This window comes from Jaculus jaculus, chromosome 5, assembly GCF_020740685.1.
Source record: "Jaculus jaculus isolate mJacJac1 chromosome 5, mJacJac1.mat.Y.cur, whole genome shotgun sequence".
In the NCBI taxonomy this organism is placed as follows: Eukaryota; Metazoa; Chordata; class Mammalia; order Rodentia; family Dipodidae; genus Jaculus; species Jaculus jaculus.
Window position 1 is genome coordinate 29,625,448 of NC_059106.1, and position 25,280 is coordinate 29,650,727.

Sequence of the window (25,280 nt, forward strand, 5' to 3'; positions counted from 1 at the left end):
ATGTAGAAAGCTTTCCCACAGTCTGCACATTCAAAAGGTTTCTCACCTCTATGAAATCTCTGATGACGAGTGAGGGCCACCTTCTGTGTGAATTCCTTCCCACATTCCATGCATGCATAGGACTTCTCTCTTGTGTGAGCCAAAGGAACTGTGTGGCTTGATTTCAAGAACATTTTTCTGCATTCCTCACACTCATCTTCATTATTCTCCCTTGTGTGACATTTAATGTGAGTACAGATGTGATATGAAGACTTTTTGCAGGAAGGAGATGTCATGCTATTCGTGTGCTGTGACTCCAGGCAACACACCTTCCTAAATGCTTTACCTTTATTCCATTTTGTTTCTTGGTAGATTTTCTGGTGCAAGTTTAGTTCAGTCTAGAGATAAATGAAAAAACTGTTACATTTCATATCCCCACCAGGCTTTTCACTATTATATACTTTTTAATGTTCTGTCCGCAATGGTCCCTTATTGCGATGTCTTACAATCATATTTCATTTCTTTCCTATATGTACAGTGGCATTTAGAGAACATGATCCTGCTACATCATATAAAATGAAATAACTTACATGATTAATTTACTTAGCAATATACACTGCCATATAAATTGATTCTGAATGCTACTGGACTTAATAGATGTTTAATCTAAAACCTTATGTGTCAATATGGCCTCTGTTTACAATGATGTCTCCAGGTAAATGTATTGAAATGATTGAGGAAATGGCTCACTGGTTAAAGGCATGAGCTGCCTGTTTATAGACCCTAGTTTGACTTTCCCACATCTACAAAATTGGGTAAAAAGCGGAACATATATCTCTGATCAAGATGTGTCTACAACAAACAGGAGATTGAGGCAGGAGATTCCAGAAATTCATAGGCCAGGTAACTGTTACACAAAAGAAGCAAGGAAGCAAAAACAACAGGAGACACTGTCACAATAGGGAGGAATGAGAGGGAATCTCAATGCTAACCTCAGACCTCCACATACATGCAGCAGCACATATCTGTACACATATTCACACATACCAAGTCTTCAACACATACACATATTAAAAATTTCACCATGAGGGCTGAAGTGATGACACTTGCCTGCGAAGTCTAGCTAGGGACCCAAGTTGGAACCCCTTGCACACATACAAATTTATTCAAAGTGGTGTATGCATCTGGACTTTGTTTGCAGAGGCTGGAGGCCCTGGCATGTCCTCTCCCCCATCTCCCGGAATATATAAATAAAATTTGGACTGAAGAGATGGCTTACTGGTTAAAGTGTTTGCTGGCAAAGCCAAAGGATCCCGGTTTGGTTCCCCAGTAACCATGTAAAGCCAGATACACAAGGTGGTACATGCTTCTGGACTTTATTTGCAGTTGTTAGAAGCCCTGGCATGCCCATTCTCTCTCTAATAAAAAAATAAACATATCATCTTGAAACTGGAATGTTCTTATGGAGTTAAAAATTATTAGGATGTCAAAAGGATTGTCAGTATATCAAAATTCTTAGGTTTTATTTTTAGCCCATTTTGGGGGGTGGGGTTTCAAGGTAGGGTCTCATTCTAGGCCAGGCTGAACTGGAAATCACTATGTCATCTCAAGAGTAGCCTCACACTCCCAGCTATCATCCTAACTCTGCCTTCCACGTGTTGGATTAGAGGCGTGCACCACCATACTCAGCTTAGCCCACATTTTATCAGCCACATTATGGAGAAATAGTAGTTTTTATGCAAGTTTGTGCAAATTTCATGTGGATACAATGATATGCATCTTTCAAAACCAGAAGCCAATATTCTATATCTTTCTGAATGGTTCTAGCCTTCACTTTTGGAATCGGGGTGTCACATTGAACCAAGACCTTCCCAATTCCTATAGTGTCTCCCACCAGCAAGCCCCAGAGATTTAGCTCTTTCCATCTTCTTAGAGAACATATTATAGGTGCATGATACCAAACTGCTATTTTTACACAGGTGCTCTCCAGCTAACCTAGGTCCAAATGCTTGTACAGCCAGCACGTCACTAACTGAACAGTCTGCTTAGCCTAGTTAAGTTCTTTAGGAAATGTGCCTGAATAGTTTCTATTCATCATGTTCAGATTTCAAATATGTTGAGAGCACACATGAAGAATTGGTGACTGCAAAATAAATCTATTCTGATGTACAAATTACTGAAAAACAACAGAAAATTTCACTTACTTCAAACATTTCATCACTTAATGTCTTGCTGTTGGTGATTCCACCTTGACATAAATGGATCATCTCATTATTATGGATGGCGTCAGTAGGGTCAGCAACTTTAGGAACATGAACTAATACTAAAAGTAACATGATATATAAATTGTACACAAATTATATTTATGCAATTCTGTAGTAACAGTGCATCTTGCTATCCTTATAGATCTTGTATATAATACTGATCTAATAAGTATATATTTTGCTTCACAATTATTATTTAAGACACACTAAAAAAAGAAATAAAAACAAATATCCAGATCATGGGCATACAAAAAGATGAAGAATTACATGACAATAGTATGAAGAGTATCTTCAACAAAATTATCAAGAAAAATTTCCAAAACTCATAAAACAGAGAACCATCCAGTACAGGAGGTTCATGGAACACTCAACAGACAGGATCAGACAAGAATTTCTCCATATCACATTATAGTTACAAGTGAACACTGAAAACAGAGAAAGGAATCAAAGTTGCAAGAGAGAAATAGCTCATTACATACAAAAGTAAGCTCATCAGAATTACTTTTGATTTTTCAATGGAAACTCTAAAAGCCAGAAGGAATTGGATTGGAGAATTTCACATTCAAGGACCATGGTTGTCAGCCCAAATTACTGAGCCTACAACAATTATCCCTCATTATAGACGGTGAAAAGGAAAACTTTCCATGATAAATGCCAGCTGTATGGATATGTGAGAACAAAGCCGATCCTACAAAGGGTACTACATGAATTTAATATTCCATACAGAAGAGATGAACCAACATACTCAAGAGGTCACAAGAGGGAAGAAGTCATAATCAAATCCAGAAAGGATACAAAAACACACAAAGGGACTGGAGAGATGACTTAGTGGTTAAGGCACTTGCCTGCACAGCCAAAGGACCCAAGTTCTATTCCACAATACCCACGTAAAGCCAGACTCCTAAGGTGGTGCATGCATATGGAGTTCCTCTGCAGTGGCTAGTGGTCTTGGCATGTCCATTCTCTCTCTGTATCTGCCTCTCTCTCTCTCTCTTGTAAATAAGTAAGTAAATAAATAAATAAACAAAAAAATAGGCTGGAGAGATGGCTTAGCGGTTAAAGCGCTGGCCTGCAAAGCCTAAGAACTCATAACTCCCCAGGTCCCCGGTAAGCCAGACGCACAAGGTGACACAAGCACAGTGGTCACACATGCACACAAGGGAGAGCAAGCATTTGGAGTTTGAAGCAGTGGCTGGGACCCTGGAGCAACAATTCCTCCCCTCTCTCTCTTTCTCTCATAATAAAAATAAGTGAACAAATAATTAAGTATTAAAAAAATACACACAAAACTTTAAAAAACACCAAACTCCACAAAGCATTCAACATTTCAGGGACTAACTAGAATGTCACAGTTATGACTGAATATTACTGGATTCAATGCCCCAATTAAAAGACACAGTTTGGCCAGGTGTGGTGGTGCATGACTTAAATTCAGGAATCACATGATCATTTCAATTGATGCAGAAAAGGTCTTTGATAAAATATAACATCCTTTCATGATACGAACACTGGAGAGATTAAGGAGGGAGGGCCTATATCTCAACATAATAAGGGCTATATAAACCAGACCTAAGGCCAAATTATTGTAAATAAGAAAAGACTCAAAGCCCTCCTATTAGGGTCAGGAACAAGACAGGGGTACTCACTTTTACCACTGCTTTTCAACATAGTACTTAAGATCTTAGGTCAAGCAATAAGGTAAGAGAAAGAAATAGAAGTGATACAAATTCCAAAGGAAGAAGTAAAACAAGCCCTTTTTGCAAACAACATGATTCTTTACATAGGTGATCCAAAAACTCCTAGAAGTGATAATTTCTTTCAGCAAAGGAGTAGAATATAAAATAAACACAAAAATCAGCAACCTTCAGATGTACCAAATATAAACATGCAGAGAAAACAAAATTAGCAAAGTAGTCTCATTTATAATAGCCACACCCCCCCCGAATATCTTGGAATATCCCTAACCAAGGAAATCAATGGCCTACACAATTAAAAGATAAAAGCCATGAGGAAAGAAATGAAAATATGAGAAGATGGAAAGACCTCACATGTTCATGGATCAGAAGGAAGAATTAATATGAAACTGGCCACCCAACCCATTCAAAGCAATTCCAATCAAAATTCCAGCAGCATTCTTTACAGGGTTAGAAAACATAGTCACTAAATTCATGGAAGCGCACAAAACCTCGAATAGCCAAAAGTATCTTCTCTCTGGTGCCATCACTACTCCTGATTTCAAGACATACTATAAAACACCTAGGTACCATCACAAAAACAGACAACTATTTCAATGGAACAGAATAAAAGACCCAGGTATAAGTTCTTCTAACAACAATTAACTGATATTTCCAAAGGGGCCAAACCTACACTCAGGAGTCAAGACAGTATTTTCAACAAATGGTGTTGGAAAAACTGGATAGTTACATAGAGATGAATGAATCTGGACCCTTCTCTAACACCCTACATAAAAATCAACTCCAAATAGATAAAGGACCTGAAAAATAAAACAAAACACAGCACCCCAGGAATCCAGACAATTAGACAAATACCACTGGGATCTCATGTTTCTCAAAATCAATTAAACTGATAAGCAAATTACCAACAGAGTCAATAAGACAACCTACAGAATGAGATAAAATCTTCCCCAGCTTCATATGAGAAGTTTAAAATCCAGACTTTATAAAGAAAAAACACAAATGTAAGGAATAAAAAGTCAAGCAGCCCACTAAAAATGGGGAATGGTGTTGAACAGAATCGTCAAAAAAATTCAAACATACAGTAACTGTCTAGAGTTGTTCAACATATTTTTAAAAAAATATTTTATTTTTATTTATTTATTTGACAGAGAAAGAGGGAGAGAGAGAGAGAATGGGTGTGCCAGGGCCTCCATCCATTGCAAACGAAATCTAGAAGCTTGTGCCCCCTTAAACATCTGTCTAACGTGGGTCCTGGAGAATCGAACCTGGGTCCTTTGGCTTTGTAGGCAAACGCCTTAACTGTCATCCCTCTAGTCCAACATCTTTAACAATCAGGCAAATGCAAATTAAAATGACTTTGAGATTACACTTTGCTGCAAACACCAGGGGCTACAGAGATGGCTTAGCGGTTAAGGCATTGCCTTCAAAATGGCAACCACCACAAAATCAAATGGCAACAAATGCTGGTGGGAATGTGGGAAAAAGAAACCCTCCTCCACTGATGGGACAAGTACCAACATTAATAACCACTATGGAAAATTCAATACAGAGACTCCACAAAAAGCTGAAAACAGACCTACCATTTGACCGAGGTATATGACTCCTGGCATATACCCTAAAGACTGCCTTTACTACAGAGACACCTGCTCAGCCATGTTTGTGGATGCTCTACTCAAAATAGCTAGGAACTGGAACCAGCACAAAGGGCCACCAAGGGACAAATATTAACAAAGATGTGGGGCATATACACAATGGAATTCTACTCCACTGTTAAGGAAAAAGGAAATATGCAGGGAAAAGGATGAACTTAAGATAGATCATAGTCAGCAAACTCACATAAGCACAGAAAGACAAGCACTACATGTTCTCCCTCGTATGTGGTTCCAATGTTGGAAGAGCTTGCGTTGCAAGTACACTTGACAGGAAACTCGAAGAACAGATAATATGTGGTAGAAGGATCTGGAGGTGGGGGGAAGTAAGGGGAACTAACATAAAATCAAAGCCAACATGAATTAGTATCATGGAATCCTTTCTCCTGGATAGGAAACTAAAAGATATAACCCTCAATAGGAGTGAAGGCCCCAGAGAGTGTGGAGAAAGCCTAGTATTAAAACCATGAGCTCTAGCTAATAATTCCCAGTGCCAGAAATTGTCCATGGCCCACAGAAACCTGTTGGACAAAGAATCATGAGGCAGACTTCTACCAAAACTCCTGATTACTCACTAGAGTTAGAAGGTAAAAAAGCAGCATAAGCTGGGAACACACCATTGAGAGATCATGCCAAAAGAAAAAAGACAAAAGAGGGAGAGATCATGCCCATGATTAATCTAACATTTTAATGTAGAAAAAAAACAAAAGAGAAATTATGTAAAATAAAGAAATGATGAATCAAATCAAATCTGGAAACAGTAGATTAAGAGATTTCTGATGCATAAGAACATCTGTCTTCAGGACTAGGTTTGGATAAAAGTAGATGAAAACAGCTCAATATGACCAATGTCTGATGAGCTTCCTTCTTACTGATGACTCTTTTTCAATATTCATGACTGACCTGGGGGGCTCCAGACTGAGGGTTCTGCTACCCTCCATGGTCCAAATCCATGCTCCAACTTGACAATCACCTCAGGCTTGGTTGTGCAGCATCCTGTGAGTAGAAAATGAGATGCAAATTATGCCGAAGTGTAAAGTGAGGTGCACTGATGCAAGATGGCAGTTAAGGCACTTGCTTGCAAAGCCAAAGGATCCAGGTTCAACTCCCCAGTACCCACATAAGCCAGACGCACGAGGTAGCATGTGCATTTTGAGTTCATCTACAGTAGCTGGAAGCCCTGTTGTGTTCATTCTCTCTCTCTCTCTCTTAAATAAAAACAAAAATATAATATTATTTGCTAGACAAATGTCCTAGTAGCGAATTAACAACAACATTTTTTTTCTTTTTAAATGTTGTTTTTATTCATTTATTTTGGTTTTTCGAGGTAGGTGTCTAGCCCAGGCTAACCTGGAATTCACTACATAGTCTCAGGGTGGCCTCAAATTCATGGTGATCCTTCTACCTCTGCCTCTGGAGTGCTAGAATTAAAGGCATGTGCCACCATGCCCGGTCTGCAAAAAATATTATACAGAACTCCATTTCAGCTGGGCATGGTGGCACTTGGTAGGCAAAGGGAGGAGGATCGTAGAGAGTTCAAGGTCACCCTGACACTACAGAGTGAGTACCAGGTAAGCCTGAGCTGGAGTAAGACTACCTCGAAAAACAAAACAAACAAATAAAACTCCATCTCACTCCTGTCAGATTGGTTATCATCAAAAGATAATAAATGATGGCCAATGTGTAGGGGAAGGGGAACCCTTCTCCATTGTTGGTGGGATTGGAAACTGGTAGAGCCATTGTGGATATCAGTGTGGAGGTTCCAGACAAAGCTAAAAATAGATATACCACATGGTCCATCTAAACTACTCCTTGCCATGTACACTCATTACTATAGGGACACTTACTCATCCATGTTCACTGCCGCTCTAGTCACAGATGCTGGAAAATGGAACCAGCCTAGATGCCCTTTACATCATGAATGGATAATGAATACATGGCAATTTATATAACTGAGATTTATTCAGCTATAAAGAAAAAGGAAATTATGAACTTTACACTAAAAACGTTTATACTTGATGAGGTAATCCAGGTTCAGAAAGTCCACTGCTGCAGGTTCTTTCATATTTGGATCCTAGCATCAAAGGTATAGATTTATATGCTGGAGTAATAGTCAGTAGTAGAGGTGAGGAAGCTAGAAATCTACTTATTTGCTGGCTAATAATATACCTGTTTAAAAAGAGAATCTTGGTGCCGGGTATGGTGGTGCATGCCTTTAATCCCAGCACTTGGGAGGCAGAGGTAGGAGGATCACTTTGAGTTCGAGGCCACCCTGAGACTACATACTGAATTCCAGGCCAGCCTGAGCTAGAGTGAGACCTTACCTCAAAAAACAAAAACCAAAAAGAGGTGAGTCTTGGCAGAAAAACCCTGTGGGAGTGGATGATGCTATGCTCAAAAGCCACAGATGGTTACAAGAAAATTTCACTCCACTACGAGATACCTTCCAGAGAGTAGTTGTTCAGGGAGTTCCCTGGATCTGAGTCACCCACTAGGAGGAGGTGGTAAGAATCTACTACTGAAAACTACACATGCCTGGGCTTCAGGTCACTGACAAATCAAACTGGAGCTGAGCTGAAAGCTACCTTCATGTTGACTAGTTGTCAGGATGGTGGAAAGATCTACGCGGCCCACTGGGGGAGAAAAGTCATCAACAGTCTTGACCAGCAGTGGACCCTGTATGCTTTAATTCCAGCACTCAGAAGACAGAAGTAGAAGTATTACTGTGAATTCAAGGTCAAACTGGCACTACAGAGTAACTTCCAGCTCAGCTGGGCTAGAGCGAGACCCTTTCCTGGCACTGAAAATCTTATTAAAAGTCTATGTAAGGCTGGAGAGATGACTAAGTGGTTAAGGCACTCGCCAGAAAAGCCAAAGGACCCAGGTTTGATTCCTCAATACCCACATAAAGACAGATGCACAAGGTGGCACATGTGTCTGGACTTAAGTTTGTAGTGGCTAGAGGCCCTGGGGTGCACCCAGTCTCTATCTGCCTCTTTCTCTCTCAAATAAACAAAAGCCTGTGTCCAGGGAGGTCAAAATCCCTATGGGGAAAATTACCATTGTTGTCTGGCTAAAGGAATATATCATGCCTACCAAACTGCCCTCTAAAATATAGATGTTTATACCCATATATTCATGCTACTCACATTTAGTTAGAGAAACTCTTTTCAGATGGCAATGACTATTAAATTGATTCAAAAGTCACTGAAATGCTGAGATGTGACAGTGGAGTTGAGGAAATGGCTCATGATTAGAGGTGCTTGCTTATAAACCCTGATAACTCAGATTTGAGCTCCCGGTCCCCACATAGAGTCAGATGTACACATGCATCTTAAGTTCACTTGAAATGGTAGGAGGCCCCGATATCCCCATAATCAATCTCTCTTTTTCTCAAACAAAAATACTTAAAAGAAAGAAAGGACAGTGGTGTATTCAGCACTGAGCATCTCTATCATAGCCTCCAAGACTAAGGGACCTTTGTGGAAAAGGTGGAAGAAAGAATGTAAGCTCCTTAGGAAGGAGAGAAATGATTTGCAATACACTCTTCCGAACACAAAGGGATTATGGTACATTCACAACCTCATAGTTGCTGCTGCTAGATACACAAGACCTCCATAATAGGAGGGAAAAATATGGTATCAAAATAGAAGAGAGACTAGCTGGAAAGAAGAAAATATTCAGTGGATGGAGTTTCTGGATGGGGAAAATGGAGGGGATGTAAGGGGATTAGGAACATATTGTATTGTCTGTATTTATGGAAGGTGTCAATAAAAAGTTAAATCAAAGCTGGGTATGGTGGTGCACACCTTTAATCCTAGCATTTGGAAGGCAGAGGTAGGAGGATTGCCTTGAGGCTGAGGACACCCTGAGACTACAGAATGAATTCAAGGTCAGCCTGGGCTAGAGTGAGACCCTACCTCGAAAAACCAAAGTTAAATCAAGGGGCTAGAGAGATTGCTTAGTGGTTAAGGTGCTTGTCTGTAAAGCCAAAGGACCCAAGTTCTCTCTCCAGATCCCACATCAGCCAGCACAAAGGTGAGGCAAGCACAAGGATGTATGCCTACTAGGTGACACAAGCATCTGGAGTTCAATTGCAGTGATTGAGGTTCTGGTGTGCCAATTCTTTCTCTCTCCTCTCTCTCTTAAAAAAAGAAAGTTTAATCAGCTGGGCATGGTGGCACACACCTTTAGTCCCAGCACTTGGGAATTGGAGATCGTAGACTCATAGGGGGCTTAAAGGTCACCTAATCTGACTTAAAAACTGTAGCATCAGGCTCAGTGAAAGACCAAGTCTCAAAGAAGTACCGTCAAATAATGGTAGAGGAAGACACACACTATTCTCTGGGCTCCATGTGCATACATGTAGGGTGTGCACATCAAGATACATGCATAAATGCACCAAATAATGAATGCACAAAAAATACACACTACAAGAATACCACAGACATATACACACACCAAAAATATTATTTAAAAAGACTCTAGCAATGAAACTTAAAAAGAAATGACTCCACACCTCAACCTCCAAGTTGGGGAAAATAATTCTGACCAAAAACCTGGTTATTTTAAAAATAACATAGAAAGGTGGGGAGACAATTCAGTGGTTAAAGGTGCTTCCTTGCAAAGCTTTCTGGATAGTGTTTAATTTCCCAGTATGCACATTAATCCAGAGGCAAAAAGCAGCACATATATCTAGAGTTTGATTGTACTTGCAAGAAATACTGGTGTACCCACATAGAAATGAATAAATAATAAATAAATTAAAAATAACACAGGAAGACTATAAAATAAAAAGTAACTAAGTAAAGATGGACCTTAAAAAATACAGGACCACCATTAAGAAAGAAGCTAGATACTTATGATGATCAAGAAGAAAAGAGAGGGCTGGAAAGATGGCTTAGCAGTTAAGGCACTTGCCTGTAAAACCAAAGGACGTAAGTTCAATTCCTCAGTACCAATATAAGCCAGATGCACGTGTTGGGAGTTTGTTTGCAGTGGCTAGAGACCATGGAGTGCCCATTCTCTCTCTCTCTCTCTCTCTCTCTCTCTCTCTCTGCCTCTTTTTCTCTCAAATACATAAATAAAAACAAATATTAAAAAAAGAAGAACAGACAAAGAGCTGGGCCTTTAATACCAGAACTTGGAAGGCAGAGGTAGGAGAACTGCTTTGAGTTCAAGGCCAGCCTTGGACTATAGAGTGAGTTACAGGTCAACCTGGACTAGAGCGAGACCCTATCTTGAAAGCAAACAAAAGAAAAAAGAAAGAAAGAAACGGCATTAACATATGGATTTAGTGAAAGAATAAATGACCAGAAGGATATGCACATGCAGGCTGTGGAAACTCAAAACAACCCTAATAAATGTCACCAAAAAGTGTTTGTGTCACATAATAGTTAAGCTGACAAAACTCCAAGACAAATACAATTCTAAATACTTCAAGAATATAAAGTCTAGTGCTCGCTTCGTCAGCAGATATACTAAAATTGGAATGATGCGGAGAAGATTAGCATGGCCCCTGTGCAAGGATGATTCGCATATTTGTGAAGCGTTTCATACTTTTTTAAATTTTTTTTATTTTTTGGTTTTTTAAGGTAGGGTCTTGCTCTAGGTTGGGATGACCTGGAATTCACTCTGTATTCTCAGGGTGGCCTCGAACTCACAGAAATCCTCCTCCCTCTGCCTCCTGAGCACTAGGATTAAAGGCATGTACCACCACACCTGGTGCATTCTATATATTTTTATATTGATAACATCCATAATTATAGACAACAAACTATGGTAATTCCCTCCTATCCCCCACTTTCCCCTCTGCAACTCCTCTCTCCATCATACCCTTTTCCTCCCCTCAATCAGACTCTCTTTTATTTATTTATTTACTTTTTTTAAAATTTATTTTGTATTTTTTAGGTAGGGTCTCGCTGTAGCACAGGGTGACCTGGAATTCACTCTCTATTCTCAGGCTGGCCTTGAATTCACAGCGATTCTCCTACCTCTGCCTCCCAAGTGCTGGGATTAAAGGTGTGCCCCACCACAGCCAGCTCAGTCTCTCTTTTATTTTGATGTCATAGTCTTTTCCTTCTATTATGATGGCCTTTTGTAGGTAGTGTCAGGCATTATGAGGTCATGGATCAGGGTCCACTGCAGAAGAGATGGCAGAAAGAATGTAAGAGCCAAAGAAAGGGTAGGACTCCATGCAATGACTGTTCTGATTTTTAGGCAGAGACCCAGAGGCTCCTAAGAGCCCATTACTGAAGTATACTTACAGCATACCCAACATAGCTCAGGGACTTTTGTGGAAGAGGGGGAAGAAAGATTGTTAGAACTGCAAGTTGGGACATCATGCCCAGAGGCATTGCTTCTCCCCAGTAACTGACTACTGCTCCCACAATGCATAACCCACAATCACTCTGGGAACAACCTATACCACCAATGAGGAAGGCCCCTCAGTGGTTGGAGGCCCTGGAGCACCCACTCTCTCTTTCTCAATATTATATATGTGTGTATGCATGAGTGTGTATGCATATGTATGTATGTATGTATGTATGTATGTATGTATGTATATATATACATACATACACATATATATGTATATCTATGTGTGTGTGTGTTTGGCACTTGGGAGGCCGTGGTAGGAGGATCACTGTGCAGCCAAGGCCACCTTGAGACTACATAGTGAAATCCAGGTCAGCCTGGGCTATAGTGAGACTCTACCTCAGGAGAAAAGAGAGAAAGAAAGAGAAAGAGGGAATAGCAAGATAGCTCAGCAAGTAAAGGTGTGCTTGTCAAATCTACAGGGCAAGGTTCAATTGCCAAACCACCCACCTAAACTGAAGGCAAAAGGGAGCAAAAACATCTGGCTATTGCAGCCGCAAGAGGTTCTGGAGAATCTACACACACACACACACACACACACACACACACACATCTGGCTATTGCAGCTGCAAGAGGTTCTGGAGAATCTACACACACACACACACACACACACACACACACACACACACAAACATTTTCTAATTGTTGCAGTCAGGCTCGCATTCGAGGGGGAAGCTCCAAGCTGGCAGGGAAGATGACAACAAGAGCAGAGGGTGGACATCACCCCCTGGCCAACATAAGGTGAGCCACAGCAACAGGAGCCTGTGCCAAACACTGGCAAGGGAACACTGTCTATAACACCCATAAGCCCACTCCCAAAAATACACTCCCTCCAGGAGCTGTAAGTTCCCAAATCTCCATCAGCTGGGAATGTAGCATTCAGAACACCTAAATTTTTTTTTAATTTAATTTATTAGTTTTCTTTTCAGTAAATACAGGCAGTTTGGTACCATTATTTAGGCTCATCTGTGATCTACCCCCTCCCATTAGACCCTCCTTGTTAATGAAAATGGGTCGTGCATTGTGGAGTTAGCCCCCAGTTATTGGTATGGTAAATGTCTCTGCATATCATGACCCAACATGTGACTATGACATTCTTTCCGCCCCCTCTTCCGCAAAATTTCCCTGAGCCATGTTGGGTTCATTTTTGGTCTGCTTCAGTGCTGAGGTGTTGGGGGCCTCTGAGGCTCTGGCTCTCTGATTTGGTAGGAGTTGATTTTTCTCTGCGTTGATCTCCTTCCCCTTTGTGCTGGTATCCGGTTCACAGGAAAACATCACCCTTGCTTATTTCGCCAGTTGTCCTTAGTTTCAGTTGGGCCCCTTTTGAGGTATGTTGGGGCAGCTCTCTTCTTAGGATCTGCATCTATCTTTTTTTTCCTTGTTGTCTGTAGTGCAGCTAGGCGGTCGCCATCTTCAGAACACCTAAATTTATGGGGGACCCCTGAATCAAACCACCACACTAATGCATTTTAGAAAACTCAATAAGAAATAATACATGTTACCAATATCCCACTCTTTGCTATATATTCAAAAGAAATAAGTATATTGCAGAAAAATCTGCAGTTCTCTGCGTCCTGCAGATCTGTTCTCAATAGTAATCAACATAGGGGTTCATAGTGAGAGGAAAAGGTTAAGAACATGTGACACATATAACCTACTACCAGTCACTGAAGTAAGTGAAAGCTTGGGCACATACAGTGACATGCAAAGAAGTGGAGGCATTGTATAACATTGTACTATAGTGACTTCCCCTGGCCCTGATATAACTATGACTTTCTTAAAAGTTGAGCAGCTGTGGTGATCCACAGGAGACCGTGGCCTATACTCCCAGCTGCTAACTCTATGGTCACTATAAAGGGCCTATTAAAATTCTTTTACATGACAGCTCAACTGAGAATCCAATTAGGACTGCCTTTCCCTAAAATCATGTGATATAAAAGAAACCCACTCCCCCCCCCATTTTTGTGTTTAATAGATTTTCTGCATTATCTTTCTAGTAAGGGAAAGAGAAATATAATGTCTGATATAAAAAGAAAACCATACTCTCATTCTGCTTGTAGCCAAAGTTGACATGAAAGAAACAGACAAACAGTGGTTACAAGATGGCAAACAGTACAGAGGAGAGTGGGATGGAGCATGCATGCGCAGTATTTACTCAGGAGATATGGAAGTGATGAGTACTTATGAGCTACACAACAGTAGTATGTGTATAGTAGTAGACAGCAATTAACTGAGTATTTGAAATAACTATCAGAGAAATTTTAAGGGTTCCAAATACAAACTAGTTCTGTCTGAGCTGACTTACTACTTCCCTTTATCTAATCATTAGATATTATATAAGTGTACTGCAAAGCCATGTGTCACAAATATGTAATGCAGAAATAGTATGAAAAGTTAACAATGATTCCAAAAAGAATGTAATTGCTATGAAAGTTACAGGGAGACAGACTCACCCAAGAACAGCAGGCTGCTGTAGTTCTCCAGCATCACATCCCTGTACAGGGTCCTCTGGGCAGCATCCAGCCTCTGCCACTCCTGCCAGGTGAAGTCCACAGACACGTCCTCAAATGACAGGGACTCCTGCAATGACACAGTGCTCTTCAACCCAAGTGCTCAGCCTTGGGAACACATGGTCAGAGGTCACCCCACTCTGGGTATTTCCAATGTATTAGAGGTGTGAATTGATTTGGATCATGGGAGAAAAAAAAAGAATACCATATGTTACCTGAGTTAATGTAGGAATCCAAGGAAACATGACTAAAATTTTCCAAAGAATTACAATGCAAAGTCAGCTGCCCACTCTCACTTCACTGAAACATCCAGGAGGGTGCCCATGCACTAAGCATCTCAGCTTTAACATAGGCTATTGAGAAAAAGCAGGTTAAACTTTCAATCTTTGGGAACAAAGGGATCTGAATACATACAAATTCCCACCTGGACCTCAGAAAAGCAAATGCTTCTAAGTTGACAGGTAACCAATCCTTCAGTCTAAAATCCACAACAGTAATGCAGAGGAGAGTAGAAAAACACTGATCTGTCTACTCCTAGAAGAACACTTTTTACTTAGGTATTCTGTTCAAGGGGCTGACAGCCTAGATTCTAAAGAATTCTCACCACAGAATGAGCTCAAGGAGCAAACTTCTGAGGTTTCACCTTTCAGAATGGCAATATCAACAACAGTGACAGACCAAGAGTTTTGAGGAGAAGGCCATTCAAGAGAGAAAATTTAGGATATACATTTTACATAATATTCTGCTTATTCAAAATTTAAACACAGACCTACTGTATGATGACCTAACAATCACCTCTGTTGGCATATATACCAAAAGAGACAGAAGTATACATCAGAAAACATAGCTTCACATCCATCTTCACACTAAGGATTCACAGTGCAGACATGGAAACAAAGTGACTCTTAGGTACCCAGGACCTCATATGAATTAAATAGTTCATGAAAGCAGAGGCCTGACTGCTGTGGGCACCTGGCATCAGGCACTTCTGGTACCCGAGGCCCAGAAGACCAGAGCTGAGAACTCATCACCCTGTAAACTTTGCAAGTGGGACACTCAACTCAGAGGTACCCTGATAAGGTTCTGTGCCCTGGGAAGACAGGAGAAGCACAGTGGTCCAGTAAAATTGAAAGGTTTCTTCCTCTGTGAAGTGTTCATAAGTAATCCAGTTCTTCCCTAAGCCATTGCTCCAGCATTCAAAGCAACGAAAAATATAACAAAATACTGTTTGAAATACACCATGAGCAAGAAGCAGGCAATCATACTGTAAAAAAAGGAAGTTGATATTATATATATGTATGTACGCAATTTTTCTTGTTATTCTCTCACCAGGATGCCTGTGTCTTAAAGTTCTGCCTTCAAAACTTCCAAAACACAATGATAGGCTTCAAAGGTCTTACTTTTTATTTTTATTTATTTATTTGAGAGTGACAGAGAGAAAGAGGCAGATAGAGAGAGATAATGGGCGCAACAGGGCCTCCAGGCACTGCAGACGAACTCCAGACTCATATGCCCCTTTGTGCATCTGGCTAACATGAGACCTGGGGAATCGAGCCTCAAACCGGGGTCCTTAGGCTTCACAGGCAAGTGCTTAACTACTAAGCCATCTCTCCAGCCCAAGGTCTTAGTTTTTAAAAAGGGGTCAACAGGGAGTCTAGCTAGCCTGGATGTTCCAACTTCTAGCCCACACCTCTACACAGGGTAGTGTTTCCCCAAAAGGGGAAAGACCTAGTCTCTCAGAATCTCCCCCTATTTCCAGCAATCATGCCTCAGATGCATGTAATGCCCATTTCTTCTCCGTTTTATTCCCTCCCATCTTCTCACTCCTATTTCTCTTCTCTTTTGTTCTTCTCCCTTTCTCAAGCTTGCACCCTCATTTCTCTCTTTTCTTCCCTCTCTCCTGCTCTCTGCACAATGGGTAGAGCTCCATATTCCAAACCTCTCAAGGGACTGAAGAACAGAGAGGAAGAACGGTGGCCTCTACGGCACCTCCATCTTTCCCAGGCAACTCTTTATTTGTGCCTTGTGGTAACCCTGGCACACAGGCAGGCAGAAGGTCTATCACAGTAGTTACCAGAAGAGCAAACTATGTGTTAAGAGAAGGGATTGACTTTTCTGAATTCCTATTGCAGAAGGTGCTTGGGAGTGGAACAGAGTCCTGTGCTTGACAGGACTCTATCCCTCTACCACTGGAAGGTACCCGGTTCTTTTATGGGTTAGTGTTTGTCTGAGATAAGAGCTCACTAAGTTGCCTGGTTTTGCTTTGAACTCAGTCAGTAATCCAGGCTGGTCTGGAATTTTCAATCCTTGCTCTTGCTTCTCTCACCTCAGTAGCCTGGATTAGAGGCCTCAACTACCCTCCCTCCTTCAGAGTAAGGTTTAAACTCAGGTCTATGCCCCTTTCTTTGGCTTTCCCTTAACATGACACTGGAGGGAAATCCAAAGAGAGCTGCAAGTAGGTAAGAATGGGCGACATATCTGCACACAGTTTTCCTGGAATCATGCATCCTTAGTTAACTAAACACACGAGCAGGGGCTGGCCCAAGTCCCTTACCAGACCAGGCCTTCCACCCAGTTTCAGTGTTAGAAAGATGCCACCCAAGGTCCAGGTTCAGAAAGGTAGAGACTAAAAGTAACAGGTATTTGATGTTGGTGGTTCACATCTATCAATTCCAGTGTTCAAGAGGCTGTGGCAGAAGGTTTGCCACAAGCTTGATGACAGTCTGAAATGCAGACTGAGACCACAAACACTAAACAAACAGCCCAGGGACTTAAGGGACAAGGATCAGAGACACAGACCAGCCATTTCAGCACTGTTTATACTGTACTCTTCATATCTGAAGTGTAATGACCACTGAGAGTCTTCAGGTCATGTCAACTTGTGCTTCCAAACATCCCTGTCCACAGATGGCTGTTTCCTTCCACTACAATTTCACAGATGTGTGCTATGTTGTCGGTCTCCATCATAGCCCCTGTTCCACAGCACAGGTTCACAAATGAGTCTCAATCATACCCAATGTGCAGTTCTGTGCAGATATGTACTGAGGCTCTCTGCTTTTCTGAGTTCAACCTTTAACAGTAGTATCATCTTTCCTCTTTTTACCTCTTACTTGGTGTTGCAGTCAGGTTTGCATTGCTGGTAGAGATCACCCAACCAAGAGCAGCTTCTGGGAAAAAGAGCTTTATTTTGGCTTTCAGGCTCAAGGGGAAGCTCCACGATGGCAAGGGAAAACAATGGCATGACCAGAGGGTGGACATCAGCCCCTGGACAACAGCAACAGGAGAGTGTGCCAAGCACTGGCAAGGGGAAACTGGCTATAATACCCTTAAGTGCGCCCCCAACAACACACTGCCACCAGGAGTCATTAATTACCATATCTCCATCAGCTGGGAACCTAGCACTCAGAACACCTAAGTTTATGGGGGACACCTGAATCAAACCACAACACTTGGATACAAGCCAAATTCCAAAGTATGCTTGCAATGACACTAGGGTGTTCTCACTGTTTTCTCAATAAATTTTCCATTGCTGTGTTCACAAAAATGTCATGTCCAAAGGTCATAGGTGTCATGGTGATAACTGTTCTGTGTTGTTCTACTCTGGGGTATGAGACTGTTGCTCAACCTTATCTTCAGCCACTGACTCAAGGTCAGCCTAGGCTACAGACGAGGAGAAGGCTTAGGTATGAGAGCCTTGCTGTCCAAGCATGGAACACCCCAGCATCCACACAAGAAGCTGGGTGTGGCTGTGCACATGTGCAGCAGCACTGGGGATGGGAGCAGAGACAGGAGGGCCGCTGGGGCTGGGAGGTAAGACAGTCTTACTCACAAACAGCATGAGCTCCAAGTTCTGTGAGAAAACGTCTCTCATAGAAATAAAGTAGAAGAATGAGTGAGGTGTGGAGCATCAATCTTTAATCCCAGCACTGCAGCGGCTGAGGGATGATGATTAACATCAGGTTGAGGCCAGCTTGGGCTGCAGAGTAAGACCCTGCCTCAAAACCAAAATACAAAAGAAAGTGAGCCGGGCATGGCGGTACACACCTTTAATTCCAGCACTTGGAAGGCACAGGTAGAGGATCATGCTGAATTTGATGCTACCCTGAGACTGCATACTGAATTGCAGGTCAACCTGGCCTAGAGTGAGACCCTTCCAGGAAAAGCAAACAAACATAAAATAAGTGTCACAGTAGTAGAGGAGGTCATCTAGTGTCCTCCTCAGGTCACATGTGCTACCAGCACACAACTCTCACGTCCATTTAGTCACATATGCATCTTCACAAAGTGGAGCCCAGTAGTGGATCCAAGTTTTTCCATTTTTCCACTCTTTGTTTAGTGCAACCAGAGCCTTCCAGAGCCCTGTGATACCAAGCTACTGGCCTTCTTGTCCCATGGTGGCAAGAAACAGTAGACTGACCTTCCCATGGAATCAGCTTCCCTATCACAGCCAGCTCTGTACTGAGAACATCTACTGTGCAGTCCAGGATAATTAATTCTGATCTAAACTACCATCACAAAAAGACTCAGCATACTACATTTCACACGAAGGTGATTGGGATTCTGAGAGCTGAAATCACTTGGTGTTGCAGTCAGGTTCACATTGCTGGCAGAAAATACAGACTTGTGTGGGGGGGGAGCTCCGTGATGGCAGGGAACGACGGCACGAGCAGAGGGTGGACATATCTCCTGGACAACATCAGATGGACAACAGCAACAGGAGAGTGTGCCAAACACTGGTAAGCATAAGCTGGCTGTAACACCCCTAAGCCTGCCCTCCAAAATATACCGCCTCCAGGAGGCTTTAATTCCCAAATTGCCATTAGCTGGAGACATGGCATTCAGAACACCTAAGTTTAGTGGGGACACCAGATTTTGCCCCTGCCCCCCATAAAATAACCATACATGATATAAAATACAATGCAGTCAGTCCAACTTTAAAAATCCCCATAGGGGCTGAAGAGATGGCTTAGCAGTTAAGCGCTTGCCTGTGAAGCCTAAGAACCCCGATTCAAGGCTCGATTCCCCAGGACCCACGATAGCCAGATGCACAAGGGGGTGCACATGTCTGGAGTTCATTTGCAGTGGCTAGAGTCCCTGGTGTGCCCATTCTCTCTCTCTCTCTCCCTATCTATTGCTCTCAAATAAATAAATAAAAATAAACAAAAAAAAAATCCCCATAGTTTTTATCAATCCCAGTGCTATTCATACATTCCCATAGTCCAAGATCTTTTAATCAAGTCATAATAGCAAACAAACACCACCACCACCACCAAAAACAAACAAACAAACAAACAAAAAAAACAATAATGGGACAGAATAAACATCCACACTGCAAAAGATGATATTGGTAATAGCAAAGAAATATTCAACCAATCCAAGATTTAAAACAACCAAGGAAAACATCAAACTCTGTAGCTCTAAGTCGAACAACTCTAGTCAGTGATAAGCATCCAAGTCTGATAATTCTAACCTGTGACAAGTTTCGAGAGTTCTGATGTCACCCCTCCAGCTAGGCTAATCAAAGTCCTGGAAAACTTCATCCGGTGTGCGCAGCTCTTCTTGGCAGCCATCCCATGGACCTGGCATCTTCACTGCAACCCACGGTCCATCCACATGGCTCTACTGGGCCTATACACAAGTAATCCAAAAAGTCTGCTTCACACTGCCCATGGCCATTTCCAAAATAGAAAACTGTGTTATAAATCCCATGACCCAGGCTGGAGCGATGGCTTAGTGGTTAAGGCACCTGCCTGTGAAGCCTAAGGACCCAGGTTTGATTCTCCAGGTCCCACATAAGCCAGATGCACAAAGTGGTGCATGTGTCTGGAGTTTGTTTGCAGTGGCTAAAGGCCCTGGCATGTCCACTCTCAGTATATTTTTTTTTCTCTCTCTCTCTCTGTAATAAATAAAAATAATCTTTAAAAAAAATTCCATGACCCTTTCTTTTTTTTCAATTAATTAATTAATTTATTTGAGAGCGACAGACACAGAAAGAAAGACAGATAGAGGGAGAGAGAGAGAATGGGAGAGCCAGGGCTTCCAGCCTCTGCAAACGAACTCCAGACGCGTGCGCCCCCTTGTGCATCTGGCTAACGTGGGACCTGGGGAACCGAGCCTCGAACTGGGGTCCTTAGGCTTCACAGGCAAGCGCTTACCTGCTAAGCCATCTCTCCAGCCCTTACAGGTTCCAAAATGCCAAAAGCCACACAGTCAGGTTTCTAGCAGTTATGATCCTACTTCTTGGTACAAATTTTACTTTTGCAGTCAGGTTCACACTGCTGGCAGAGAATACCTGACCAAGAGCAGCCTGTGGAGGAAAAATGATGCATGAACAGAGGGTGGACATCACCTCCTGACCAACATTAGATGGACAACAGCAGCTGAACATTGTGCCAAACACTAGGAAGAGGAGGCTGGCTATAACACCCATAAACCTGCCCCCTAATAATACACTGCCTCCAGGAGGGTTTAATTTCTAAATTGCCATTATCTGGGGACATGGCCTTCAGAACACCTAAGTTTATGAAAGATACCTGAGTCAAACCAACATAATTAGTCAGGACCACACACCTCTTAAGTGGTAAAATTGGAATTTAAAATCATGATATATATATATATACATATATATATATATATATATATATATATATATATTTTTTTTTTTTTTTTTTTTTTTTTTTTTGAGTAAGAATCTACTACATAGCCCAAGCTAGCCTTCAACTGCTAATTCTAGAGCTTCAGCCTCCCATGTGCTCAGATGCCAGGTGAGCCTGACCTGGCCTTGCTCAGTCTCAAGTGCCTCACTTACAGAGGAGTATCCTGAGACCCCACATCACATAGCCATGCTGGGGGCCATCCCCTCACTACAAACCCTGTGTCCTTCTGTCCTACAAGCATTCTGAGACCCACTGATGACAGGACTCAAAATCCACACTGTGTTTTTACTCCTCTCCCCCAAAACTGTCCCCAGGAAGGTGTGCAGAAGGCCAAGTGGTAGTCAGGGATTGAGAAGGGTGGCCAGTGCCTGGGCTTCTGACATGTGCTAGTCAGTGCCCTGGGCTTCTGTGTTCACTGCCTGGGCACACAGCCAGCCCTGTTGGTACAGACCTATAATCCTGGCTCCATGAAAGTCAAGGCAGGAAGACCACAAGGTCAATTTCTGCCTGGGCTACAGAGTGAGGCCATATTTCAAAACAAAAGGCTAGGGTTGGAGAGATATCTTAGCAGTTAAGGCACTTGCCTGCAAAGCCAAAGGACCACAGTTCAATTCCCCAGGACACACGTAAGCCAGATGCACAAAGTGGTGCATGTGTCTTGAGTTGGTTTGCTGGGACTGGAGGCCCTGCCATGCCCATTTCTCATTCTTTCTCTCTCAAATAAATAAATAAAAGTATTTAAAAAAAAACGTTACAAACAAATTCAAGTAGGATTTCAGTCAGAGGCAAAGAGTTTGACTAGCAATCATAAATCTATAGACTGGATCCCCAATTCCAGACACACAGAAACACAAGCACACACCAGAAAATTGCTCAGAGAAGGGGTGTGTTTAATCATGATCTCCCAGCTGGCAAAGGAAATCTTGATTCCAGGCTAGGGATTGCAGGACCTGAAGGAAAGACCTCAAGGAAAGAAATGGTGAGAGACCTAGAGACACTAGGGAAAAATAGGCCACTGACAGTGAAGAAGTGGGGGAGTGACATTCAAGCAGTCAGAAAGATATACACTGACATTCTGAGACTACAGGGATTCAAAGACTGACAGAGACACAATCCCAAAGTGTACAGGTAAGCTAGGGTGGGGGTGACCTTGTTCCCTTGGGCTTGGGTCCAGGGAACCTCTAAAATGGATGAGTTGTCATCACAAAGGCTAATGAAGTTCCTTCGGTTCAGTTTGTAGTCAGGCACCTGGAAAAATCAATTTTATGACCAGAAATGACTATGGCTAGTGATAGTCACCCATGCCTCATAGTCTTCAAGGATTATGAAAAAAGGGCTGCTGTACCTGTACACCTAACACCATAGTCTTCAGTATCAATTAAACCCGCATCAACCACCCCCTACACTAGAGCTCTCCAGAGCCCATTGTCTCTCAGGGTGCTGAGGGGCTCAATGGTTCCCTGGACCTTGGTCTGATGTTGTACTGAGAAAGAGTGAGGTAGCTTTGTTAAGCAGTTAGGGTGACTGGGCCCCTGAAAATAAAGGCAGAAATGTCTGCCCTCTGCAATGATCTCTGCTAGAGATCAAAGGATGATCTGACACCTTATCTCCTACCTAAAGGAGCCCTGTTTTCCACAAACAACCTGAGCCCCTCCTGGGAGGGAGGTCCCCTTTCATAATCCTGACACTGGGGCTCCTCAACTTCGGTCCCCAGAACTTGACACTATGGCTGAGAGCCCCTGGTCCAGAGCAATTGGCTGACTCACCTGAGCCAGAAGGTAGGGCCCACCAACATAAGGTCATGAATGTATTTTACCAGGGCAATTTCTCTAGGGAGCCTATCCATCACTCATAAACCTCCAGGTTCTGGTGAGCCAAGACAAGGGAAGAACCACTGACTCCTACTTTCCAAATGGGCTTTTTAACCCCTTCTACTCATGTGACAGGAGCTCTGTGTACTTTATCTTTCTAACTCTCCTGTTATGGTTTTTCCAGGCCCTCCACCAGGGCTCTCTGACCACATGGGTATATTCATCTTCCTTCCCTTGGTTCTATGTTCCCTTCAATAAATAAAATAATTTAAAATGATCCTTCTCAGTATTATTTATTCAATTTGTTGGTTAAAAGTAGAGATGAACCTAAGGTTGGGTTTTAAGGATTTTCCTGAACCCCTAATACCTGGTTTCAGTACAACAGACTTCAGGACAGTCTGGCCAGGTCAAGGTGAGAGGCCTCCTGAGACTCAAGCCAAGTAGGCATCACCTAAGATCACTAGAGCCCAGAGACAGAACTCAGGACTTAAAAGAGTGGAACCTGATGTCCCAAGGATGGACATATCATCCAGACATCCGGTTATCACATCCTGGAAGCCAGATATTAAAGTCCCATAGAGTTGAGCATCAAGAGATACTGGGGGACAGAATTCAGGACCCAAGTGTAAACTAAAGTTCCCGGGAAAGTGCTGCATCTGTCACACCTACTTCCAGCAAGGCTGAAGGGAGTGAGAAAACTCCTGTGATCAGAGAGATGGAATGTTGCAAGTCAGAGCCTAATTTCCTTGGACTTCCTTTAGCCCCTCAATAGCCATTGTTGCTCACCTCTGTGACTGACCTAACATCCTGGTGGCTGTCAGTTGATCAGGTGAAATCCTTTTTGGAATGCAGGAACAGACCTCAGCTTCCACCAACCCAAGGGCTAAGAATGTCATCAGATCTGAGGCTTATGGTGGAGATTTCTCTGCTTTGCTGTAACCCACCTACCCGATGGTCAGACAATTTATTGTAAAAGTGCCTTGAGTTACGACTTTCTTTTGTTTTGTAACTATGAAACCTTCATGAAATTGTTAACACGTGGGAACATGAAATTTGCAGTGACCCAAATCTGTATTCCCAGGCCATGATCACTCATATTAGGCTCCAGAATAAACTATCTCTAAAATTCACTTTTTTTTCAGTATTTATTTGCAAGGAGAGAGCAAGAGCACGAGAGCGAGCGAGCGAGCGAGAGAGAGAGAGAGAGAGAGAGAGAGAAAAGGAAAGGAAAAAAGAAGGGTTCACAAGGGCTTCCAGCCGCTGCAAACAAACTCCAGATGCATATGCCACTTTGTATATCTGGCTTTACATGGGTACTGGGAAATTGAACTCGGGTCATTAGGTTCTGCACGCCAGCGCGTTAATCGCTGAGCCATCTCTCCTGCCAGAACAAACTACTATCCCCTTGGTCATTCATACCAGGATCCAGCATAAACTCTCTCTTACTCCCTTTGAGGTGAGAACTGCGTCTGTCTTTTGCATCTACACAAGTGACACAGGCATTGAAGAGTTAGTAGCCAGGAGTCCCCCGGTATTCATAGGCGTTTTACCGCATCCGGGCCCTGGTCCTGGAGGCCGGCCCTACCCCCTGGACACAGCTACTCAGACAGGGTTACAGCCGGGCTAAACCGGGTTCGGGAGCCGCCTATTCCCCACCCCACAGCCGGAGGGATCGGGGTGCACAGCGGCCCAAACGCAGCGCTCGGCCCGTCCCCGGGGCGCGAGGTGGAGCCGCCGCCAGCTCCGCCCCGACACACGCCTTCCCTCCCGGGCTCGAGACGCCGCTCCTCACCATTTCCCGCTGTCCGGGCATCTGGCGTCCTCGAGAATATCCGCACAGCCCGAGGCGCAGGAACACGGGGACCAGGACTCGATCTCCACAGACCCTGGACAAGAAACACAACGAGGAAACGCCTCCCACGACGCCCGGAAGAAACCTGGCTCAGGAGAGACTTCCGCCAGGCTCTTGAGGCCCCGCCCCCAGCGCGCAGTCGGCGTATGTGATTGGATGGACGGTCTCCGCCCTGGAAGCCGATTGGACATAATGTCAGGCAGCTCCTCCCTCAGGACCCGAGTGAGGAAAAGTGGGCGGAGTCATTGGCCATTGAACTCCCACGTGAGCTTGTGGGCTCCGCCTGGTGGATGGCGCTGGTGGCCGTGGAAGGAAGCTGCGTGTCTGGAAACGATGAGAAGCAGGCAGCGCTCTGAGTTGCCAGGGAGGGCATCTGTAAGCCAGAGAGCTGGCGGTGGCGGTGGGTCCCGGTCTTGCGCTCCAGAGCCCTAGGCCAGAGCGCTCCGTTTGGGCTGCTGTGCACTTGTTCCCTCCGCTGTGGAGTAGC

At 43.1% G+C, this 25,280-nt stretch overlaps 1 protein-coding gene and 1 non-coding gene across 2 annotated transcripts in view; one reads left to right on the top strand and one right to left on the bottom strand.

Annotated features, from left to right (window-relative positions):
• LOC101599479 (zinc finger protein 585A-like) overlaps positions 1-24,892 on the bottom strand; it is a 55,943-nt gene extending 31,051 nt beyond the window's left edge. Inside the window, exon 1 of the mRNA XM_045149548.1 lies at positions 24,734-24,892. Coding sequence (XP_045005483.1) covers positions 24,734-24,754 — 21 coding nt within the window. The 5' untranslated portion in view covers positions 24,755-24,892. The remainder of the gene's footprint in view (positions 1-24,733) is intronic.
• Positions 11,046-11,152, top strand: LOC123461132. Its single transcript, XR_006637450.1, has one exon. It is a non-coding gene; the product is annotated as a U6 spliceosomal RNA (small nuclear RNA).
• Positions 24,893-25,280: the final 388 nt, after the last annotated feature.